Source organism: Myotis lucifugus, unplaced genomic scaffold (assembly GCF_000147115.1).
Source record: "Myotis lucifugus unplaced genomic scaffold, Myoluc2.0 scaffold_52, whole genome shotgun sequence".
Taxonomy (NCBI): domain Eukaryota; kingdom Metazoa; phylum Chordata; class Mammalia; order Chiroptera; family Vespertilionidae; genus Myotis; species Myotis lucifugus.
In genome coordinates, this window is record NW_005871100.1 from 1,865,917 (window position 1) to 1,875,764 (window position 9,848).

Consider the following 9,848-nt stretch of genomic DNA (forward strand, 5'->3'; position numbering starts at 1 on the left):
GGACACAATTCAGCTCATATAACATGTTGAGTCTGAGACTTGGTGGCCATAATCCGCCTTCCACTCCTGGGAACCTCTGACGTTTACCTAAAAGAACTTGCTGGTTGTGAACAAGAACCTGGCTTAGGTCAGTTCTGCCTCAGGCCCTCTGCACGCCTCAGTGCGGCTGAGTTCCTCATATGCAAAACAGGACACCCAAGTTGACCCTGACCCACTTTAACAGTGTGTCAAGGTCAAACAGATGTTAAAAGCAGTCCACCTGTTGCCACACAGCGTTAATACCCATAATCACTGGTAGACGTTAATACTGCACATGAGAATGTCACGCTCCATTTTCATTTCCAACGGCATCTCTCTAAGGATTAAAGAGCTGAGCCACAGCTGACACTCCTTTTGAGGGCCTCAGAATAGGGTCCCATAAATACAGAGGACATTCTGGGAGGAGTGCACTGCAGGCCACATTTCACATTCTTTCTCTGCTGATGTCACCACCAGCAGGCGGCTTGGCTGTGTAACCTGAGCTCCCGTGTCACCGATGAACCCCAGGGGGACTGGGCTCTCATTCATTGAGTGGGAATTTCCTGAGCAGCTCCTGAGGCCACGAGGCCATTCTGTGAAGGGCGAGGCCAGCACGAGCTTCCTCCTGAGGGAGTCATCTTCATGCGCAGCGAAGACAGGCAGTAACTGGTCACCCAGACTGTAAGGTGCTTAAACTCAGTAACAGGTTGTCCAGATTGTAAGGTGCTTAAACTCAGTAACAGGTTGTCCAGACTGTAAGGGGCTTAAACTCAGTATCAGGTCACCCAGACTGTAAGGTGCTTAAACTCAGTATCAGGTCACCCAGATTGTAAGGTGCTTAAACTCAGTATCAGGTCACCCAGACTGTAAGGTGCTTAAACTCAGTATCAGGTCACCCAGACTGTAAGGTGCTTAAACTCAGTATCAGGTCATCCAAACTATAAGGTGCTTAAACTCAATATCAGCTCATCCAGACTGTAAGGTGCTTAACGTGGTCAGATGCTCTCCAGACATGAATACAGCAATGAAATGTGAGCTGTAGCTTTACATTTACTCCGAGAGGAAGGAATGGTGAAGGTGAGAACTCCTCTGTATCTGGGTGACCTTGGTTGGAGAAGAGCTGCCAACTGGGAAAGTTTTGCTTTAATAACTCCCACAACTGTCCTCTGTGCTTTGTCTGAGGAGAAATGCCAGATAGGGCTCGGTGTCCTTGTACCAGAGCCAGAACAGTAAATACGACAGTTTCACAAGCCACTTTTGTTATCTGGAGTTTGTGCTGGGCCTCAAGGTTCACCTCTGTGCCATCAACCAGCTTCAACAATCATCAAACTCACAGCCAATCCTGTTCTATCTTCGCCCTAACCTGCTTTTCTCTGCTTATTAAAAACATATATCGAACTCTGGATGATATATATCTATATATGAGCTCTTCAAAATGTAGCAAGTATTGTTAAATAAAATTGACTATAATTTCTTTATATCACCCAATACCTCATTAGTGTTCAAATCCCCCCTGGTCACTAGTGTTTAAACGAAACTTTGAGTCAGGCAGAGAAAGACCAAGCTGTAGCATTTGAGTCTCCGCTTCCTAGAGCTGCCACAAGGTGCAGAGAACAGTTTTCTTTGCTTTAGGGAGGGGCTTCAGAGCCAGGTGATCGAAAACTCTTGCATGAGCATCACCATTAAACCTTCCAGAGACCCATGTGCCCTTCCCCTAGGCAGCCTCCTGGTCTGCAACCGCGGAGCTGCTTGTAAAGCAACAAATCAAAGAGCAGCTGAGAAAACAAAGCCTCCTCTAAATGTTGAGCATATTTGCACCAAGCTGCCATTTGCACTGAGTGGATCCTAAAGGACCCTCGGATCACCATGTTGTGCCTGCTCACAGCCTCGGCCCCACAGCTGAGGGCTCATGGCTCAGATCTGTGGCTGATTCCAGTACCTCCCTCAACCCCCGCTACCCCTATGGACTCAGGCCACTCCACTGTGTACAAGGCATGAAAGAGGAGAGAAGGCAAACCACATAGCTCCCCAGAGTCATGCAGCAGCAGCTACTGGCATGGTGGACTTGGAACCCCGAAAACCTAGACGGGGTCACCTCTGCCCACCTGTTTTGAGTCTCAGCTTCCTGGAGCTGCCACAAGGTCTTTGCTACTGGCCTGACTGCCCACTTCGAATAACTCAGGCTCCCAGCCTTGACCTTGACTTCTGACCTCCCACCCTGCACGGACCTCAGGGGCCTTTGCTCTCAGTCCCAGATCTGGTTCCTCACACAGTTGTTTCCTGGTCCCTGAAATAACAGTGGCTCCTGGGTAAGCACAGCTTCGATGGTTATTTTAGTAGATCCTCACAAGGACCCCATGATTCGTGCATTCACCGCGTATTTGCCGCATGCCTACAACACGCCAGGCGCTGCTCAGGCGCTGAGAATGCACAGCAAGCAAAACAGACAGAAATCCCTCCCTGCGGGGCGCTCCCACTCTCGGGGCAGTGTGCACTGGGAGGGGGCGACCGTTATTCCCATTTGCAGATGAGGAAACTGAGGCTCAGAGTGACTAAGTAAGTAGCCTGACATCAAATGGCCCAGCCGGGATTCAGTTTCTAATCTAAGGTGGCTTGGAAGCTCACATTTTTGTTCTGAATACACCACCTTGCATCATTACATGATCCCTCCTGACACCCACAGCTTGGCACAATGAGCGCTGAGCGGGTGAGGGGGGCACAGCATGCTTTTGCACCTTCTGTATGTGCTCCAGATGGAGCCCTGCTTTCACCAGCTTGCAAACACATTCACATTCCTCTACGGTGAACAGGCCTTACGGAAATGGAAATTGATTGCTACCATGTACAGAAATGGGTACACCGTGTTGCTCTCCCTGATTTTTAATTGTCTTTATGTAAAGCAACGGTACAAGGTCTATTCTCTGGAAACAATGGGGAGGATTGTGCCAAAGGACTTTTTATGGCTTTAAAAATAATACCTGGGTGTTATCTTCTGCTGTCCATAAATGTGTTGCTTCTGATAAAACTGCACTTGGTGTATAAAACATGCTTCTTACTAAAACTCGAATGTGTTAACGGTGTTCTGGCAGGACCCACGATAGGGCTCAGGCAGGTGGCAGATGTCACTTCGTGGCTGGTTCGCCCACAGTGGGTTTGCCCTGGGAACGACAGTACCTCCCCTAAACTCACCAGTTCAGGAAGTGATGCTAGACACTGAGTGTGTCCCACGTGCCTAGACCTGACCGAGGCACGCACCCCCCGTCCCAGAGTCACTCACTAACTGCTCACTGGCCCCGAGTTCCTTTCATCCCTCGCCGCGTCTGCTCAGGAGAGAGTCACAGCATTAAGACATGTCCAGCCCCTGGAGCTCAGAGCAGCAAGCTCAGGAAGGAGAGTAATTCACTCAGAGGACAGGAGGGCTCCCCAGAGATGAGACTTCGAGGATCCCATATGCGGGAAGTCTGTCAGGACGAAGCAACACAAGGTACAAAATTCTGGTCTGGGAATAACCAGGTGTATTCTCAGGATTTCCATGACTGAGTCGCGATCAACGACTTTTTACATTTAGTCCCAGCATCTCGGACTTTGCGGAGGAACGAAGTCCAGGCTGCTCTGGACTCAGGTTCTCATCTCTCCAGAGGCAGACTGGCTAATTCTGGGCAGCAAAAGCTCAGTCCGTTTGCCTGATGGCTTGGTCAAGGTCAGGACAGTGTGGCCACTGAGCTCAGAGGTACTTTCTGTCCCCACTGTGCCCGCATCACTAGCTGCAGCGATCCCATTTTTTTCTGAGCCCATCAGCAGCCCAGTGTAAACTAAAGACAAAACAATACTGACTTCCTTTGCATCGTATCTGCTTCTTTGATGCCGATTCTCTGCTGTTAACTTTCGGTTTTATTCAGAGGGTAACTTGCAAACTTTTAAATGGAGAAAAAACAAACCAATGAACAAATGGGGAGAAATGATGGAAGCACAACGCAAACAGAAAAGAAATCTGAGCAGGAGGCCTGGGGACACTGGAAGAAATCCGGGTGTCGGGGTGGAAACCACTGACTTCCTGGCTTTTAGATTCAAGGGGTGGGGGCAGGTCTGGATGAAAGGACAGCGGTTTAGTGGTTTGGGGAAGAAGTGCATGTCCCAAAGATCCCTGCTCCAAACTGAGGTGGCCCCCCAGGTATAATAGTGCATGTATGGAAAGACACCCTGGGTAGGGGAGTGTTCAGGGGCAGTTGTCTAGAATTGTTAGTGACATTGTAATTCTAAAGATTTCAAAGGCCAAGAGCCGGCATCTTCGGGGTCAATGAAAGCTTTGGTGAGCAGTCCTTGCTAGAGGTGGCAGAGGTCTTCGTGCACGGTCCGATGGCCTCATACCTTGCGTGGCACCTTCCTGCCACCTCCCTGGGCTCAGACGCCGAGCGAGAGCGGCTGCTGGGTGCCCAGGAAACTTGATAAAGGCCTTTATCAAGCGCTGGCAGGCTTTTCTCACCGAGCCCGGGCCTGAGGAGTGCACAGTGTGCCGCCAGCACACACTGCAGCCTCCGCCTCTTTGTCCCCGCAGCCCCTCCCAGCTCAGGGCTGAGAAAAAGAAACGCATTTCCATACGCCCTGAATGGCCCTTTGGACGCGTGAGTGGCAGGTCCGCCACACCTCTCCCGGGTTCCTCACTGAGGCGGCCTGACTGCTCTGCTCGCAGGTGCAAGCCCGCCAACCAGGGGGAGAATTAAGTTTTTAAATGGACTGGAGGACAAAGGTGTAGTTTTGCCAACTGTTAAGCAGAGAACAAATGTAATACTATATCCCAATAGCTTGGCCTCATGCAAAAGCCTTCTCCTTGTCCCAGTGGCCACAGGCAACCCTGGGTAACTGTCCCCGGTCCCTTATTAATGGCACTAATCAAAGCACCAGTGTTGGGTGAACCTAAGTGAGTGACAGCATTTAAGATGTTTTAAGCCTCTCATTATTCCCAATGCACCAGTAAACATGCAAATTACCGTTTGCAGAACATAGGGAAATACGCAGTTCTGCTAAGCCCCCATCCACGTAGCTCTTTTTAAACCACAGCAAACACAAAACGGAAAAAGGCTCTGGTGGGGTTTCAGATAAGACTCCATTTTACGCGTGTTCGGTAACAGATTGACATGTTTTTGCACAGCACACAAGCTCCTGTCTCCTAGAGATGCTGGGAACCGTCCCAGTGTGACCACAGCTGGCATTTCCTGACCCTGTGCAAGGCCCACCTCGCCCATGCGCCATGCGACCCTCAGACTACAAGGAGAAGCATCATCTCACAGAGTCACCTGGATGCAAAGACTGGCAAGCAGGAAGGAGGGAACGGACGGCGAGGGGCCACAATATGCCTTTCATTGTCATTTCCCTTAAGCATTTTTAAACTTCACCCCCGGAAGAGGCAGGCAGAAATACACGGCACCAGGGTGTCTTCCTAACTTGGGAGTTTTGCTTCTCATGGTAAATAAATGGTTAGCAAGCCAGTTTCCCCTTTGTTTTTGTTTTCTGTTAATCCTCACCAGAGGATATTTTTTTTCCATTGGTTTTTTAGAGAGAGTGCAAGGGAGGGAGGGAGTGGGGAGAAAGAGAAAAAGAGAAAGAAACATCAATGTGAGAGAGACACATGGATTGGTTGCCTCCCACACTCTCTCTGACCTGGGCTGGGGATTGAACCTGCAAACACAGGTACATGCTCTTGACAGGGACTAGAACCTGAGACGCTTTGGTGCAAAGGACGATGCTCAAACCACTGAGCAACGCAGGCCAGGGCCCCTTTGTTTTTAAATAAAGAACGGTTTCCTCCTTAGGATGTTTGTGAACTTGCACAGCAACACTGAAAAATAATGCTACAAAAACTTACAGCCCTGTTGTTAGGCTTTGCCTGGGGAACCCAACTCCAAAGAACCTATCAGCTGGGCAGAGGCGCACGTATTCCCTTCCTCGTGTGGAGACAGTGTTATGTGATCATGACGAGAAAACAAATCACAGGCTGTCACCACGCTTGTTCTCTCACCTCGGACACTACCAGGGGGTCCAGGCAGAAAACAAAAGTTCAGTCAAATTCTGCTGCATTTCAAAATCAAACACTTGAATATATATATATATATTTAGATCTTTTAAAAAAGCTACATCCTGTAACCAAAGCAACAATGACAATATAATTATAAGTGGACCAATGCACCATGCAGGCAATTTTATATTGTTACTGGATTTTAAATGAATGAGAAACAGAATAGAACTCAAAAGACAGGGGAGTTAGGGGGCAAGAAAAATAGTGAAACAGGATGGCGAGGACTGTTGGGTTTAAGCCTGCTCCAAAAATCGGCAGGCTCCACTGGTCCTTCTTCTGGTTTATTACACCCACGTTCTTGGAAAAAGAGAAGGTGCTCACTAAAGAAGAGGTGGAGACCAGGATGGGAGGGGCAGGAAGGGAGAGGTGAGAGGTAGAAGGAAGAAACCAAAAGCTTTTAGCCCTGGTCTAAGCCCCAGATCTTCCCGAGCTAAGGTGAAGCTAGATAGGACGCTTTTCATTACAGACCATCAGACATGTCACACAAAGATTACATATATTAACCAAAGACTGCATGTAGTAATCTGCCATGCTGGTCCATAGCATGGATGTTTACAGTCCTGAGCACTGGTTATGAAGAGGGTTAGCTCCATTTCTGAGCTCTATTTACACAGATGTTTGCATGCATCTATTCATTCATTCATTCATTTGGTCATCTGGTCAATGAGGAGAGTGCTTGTTGTAAGCCAGGTGCTAGGAACCGAAAGACTACAACCCATAAAATGCAGACTCCAGTCCAATAAACAGAATTAAAAACTGACGCGTGCTGTGAGGAGGTTGTGAATGTATGTTATACATTCCAGTGTGGGTGTGAGGAAGTGATGCTCCAGGGAAGTGACACCTGAGCAGAGCTGAGCAGAAAGGGTTTCCGGGCAAACAGCACAGCTATGCTCACGCCTTAGAGTAGAAGACACGAGGACAGGGCACAGTGCGAGGTCTGAGAGGCAGGCAGGGGCCAGACCGTGTGGGTGGAACGGGCGACTGTCAAAAGGGGGATGGGGAGTCCTTGAAAAGGGATGCAGAGAGGCACATGGCCTAATGCAAGGTCCCTGGCTGCTGAGCCCAGGAAGGCTGGAAGAAGCCAGCCGTCTCATAGGGCAGGTGTTGGCAAACTTTTCCCGTGAAGGGCCAGACAATAAATATTGTAGGCATTGTGCGCCAAGAGGAGAAATCATGGATTTTATCTAAGTACTTTAAAAGGAAAAACAAAGTTCCATAAAATTCTTATTGATGAAACAAAAAATAGAATAACAATGAAGAAGAATAATAATCATTGAGTACAATTTTAACACTATAGGTTGCATAGAGACAAAAACGGAATTTTGTTGTTGTTGTTGGGAGGAATAACAAGTTGTTTAATTGGTGTTCTGCTATGGCAGCATAAAAGCAGCCATAGACAATATGTAAATGAGTGAGCATGGCTGAGGTCCAATAAAGCTTTACTCATGAACCGAAATTTGAGTTTCATATAATTTCATATGTCACAAAGTATTATTTTTATTTCAACCATTTGAAAATGTGAAAACTATCCTTAGCTTACAGGCTACACAAACACTGGACCATGGACTTAAATGTCTTTCAAGAAAAAGAATTCCCTAATAAAATTTTATCAGAATTAAAAATTCTCTTCTGATCTCTGCTATTACATATATTACATAGCTAATTTCATTGTGTTTTTAATCCACCACTCCATGTCTACTTTCCATAATTGGCATAGTTATAAATATAATTTTTAATTACCACTATGGCATAATGCAATTTTTAATTACCAGCATGACCTACCACATTTCACACAGTGCTCATAAGATCGATTTTTTCACTAGAATAAATGGCATTGCTGTGCACATCCTTGGATAAATTCCTTTTGGTTCCTTTAGGATTAATCTTTGTATCAGCCTCAAAAATAAAACTACTGGATTTCCAGGGGAAAAGTATGATACGTTCAAGACCACTGTTTTCTGCCAGAGAACACTCCAGAAAGGTTCATTGAACACTGAGTTCCAGGTATTTGTGTCTCACCAGCAAAGTTTTTAAAAAGGGCTTATTTCCCCAAATCCCCAATAATGAAGGTTTTGATAAGTTTACTTATTCTGGCGAAGTTTACGGGTGTGTTATGGTGTTTGAAGTGATTATAAGTTGCATTTCTTGGTGCTAGCCATTCTGTGCAAGATCCCTATGACAGTTTCATGTATGTTTCCTTTACTTATAAACTGTCCATCTCCTTTATCCCTTGTGCGGTCAAGTTCAGCAGTGGAACTTCCAACTGACTCCTACACTTTCTATACCCTGGTCAGAGAGCTTTCATATGGAATTCATCTATGTGATTTCTTTCCATCCTTTGCAGGGCAAGGGCCAAGTTTCAGGCAGGTCTAGGTCCCTGGCAATTCAGATACGGAGGGTTTGCAAAGGTAACATCATAGGGGGTGTCCAGGCACACTCGTGCTCTCCCGGTAGCCTGTGGCCATGCATTGGGGACCTCCTAACCAACACTGCCATAGTCACGTCATCCGCACACCTAAGGTCATGTCATCCACACCTGGGGAGCGGAATGCATAGCGGGGGAGGATGGCAGGTGAGGCTCAATTCCTGGCTCAGCTGACTTGGCTCATAGCATCCCTACCAGCCCTGCCTCTGCGTGCCGTATCGCCATGGCATCCGTATCTTCCATCTCCCACTGAGAACAGGAGCCATCTGTTGCTAAGCACCCTACAGGGCACAGAAGAGCCCTCCACGACAGAAAGGATCTGGCCCCAAATGTCAGTGGTGCCAACGCTGAGAATTCCTGTTCTCAGACTAAACAACCACCCTCTCCATGCCTCTCCTACCCTACGCCCTGACCAAACTATTAAACCAAGAGAGAGCATCCGGCAACACAGATGAAATGGCCTGGCGTGGAGAGGGACATTTCATTTAGAGATTTCTATTTCGTTGTGGCGTTTCGTAGGACACTTCCCTGACGTGGGCCCAGCACCAGGCAACCGAAGCCCGAGCTATCGTTGCCACCATCCAATTACACACTGGAACCTGACTTTGCGGCACGCCTCATTGGCTGCACCCTTCAGAGGTTTCCAGTGAGAGGGAAGAGCCGATTAGGGAGACCCAGGAAGCCGGCACGGAGCAGCAGGAATCAGAGGAGAAATTACCTAGAGGTCTGTAGACAGACGACACTGAGGTTGAGGGTGGGGGTGGCCGAGGACTCGGTAGAGAAAGACCTGGCCAGCCTCTTTGGGAATCAGACCCAGGAGCCGCCAGGACCAGCTACCTGAGATGCCACCTGTCACAGGGAGCTCCGTGGTGGCTGGTTCCGAACATGTAAAACCTTCTACTCAAGTGTATTCAAAGCAGCTTATGCGGGATAGTCAATGAGACAGAAAAACAGGCCTTACCGGGGGTGCTGATGGCGGGGGAGGGGGAGGAGCTCCCAGAGGCGGGGGAGGTGGAGGCAGAGGAGGAGGTGGAGGTGGCGGTGGCACTGGCATATGTCACGGCGTTGGTGTCTCTTGCTTGTGAATGGTCCCAAGAGAATGGCTTCTGCTCTGAAAAGGAGAGAAGAGAGTTTTAAACGTGAACGTCTTTATTCATGCACAGGTACTTCATGTCATGCAGACATACGGATATTATGGTTTCTTCCTTTCTCTCTTTCTTTCTCTCAATAAATACGGAGTGTCTATTGTGAGGCAGGCATTGTGCCCAGTGCTGGAGAATGAAAGAGCAGCCAGATTCTGGAGAGAATTGGGTGACGGAACTGATAAAATGC

At 48.1% G+C, this 9,848-nt stretch overlaps 1 protein-coding gene across 2 annotated transcripts in view; it reads right to left on the reverse strand.

Moving 5' to 3' along the window:
* WIPF3 (WAS/WASL interacting protein family member 3) overlaps positions 1-9,622 on the reverse strand; it is a 38,508-nt gene extending 28,886 nt beyond the window's left edge. For both annotated transcript variants that reach the window (XM_023753826.1, XM_023753825.1), the window contains exon 1: positions 9,478-9,622. In XM_023753826.1, the coding sequence (XP_023609594.1) occupies positions 9,478-9,570 (93 nt within the window). In that variant the 5' untranslated portion in view covers positions 9,571-9,622. The remainder of the gene's footprint in view (positions 1-9,477) is intronic.
* Between the last annotated feature and the right edge of the window lie 226 nt (positions 9,623-9,848).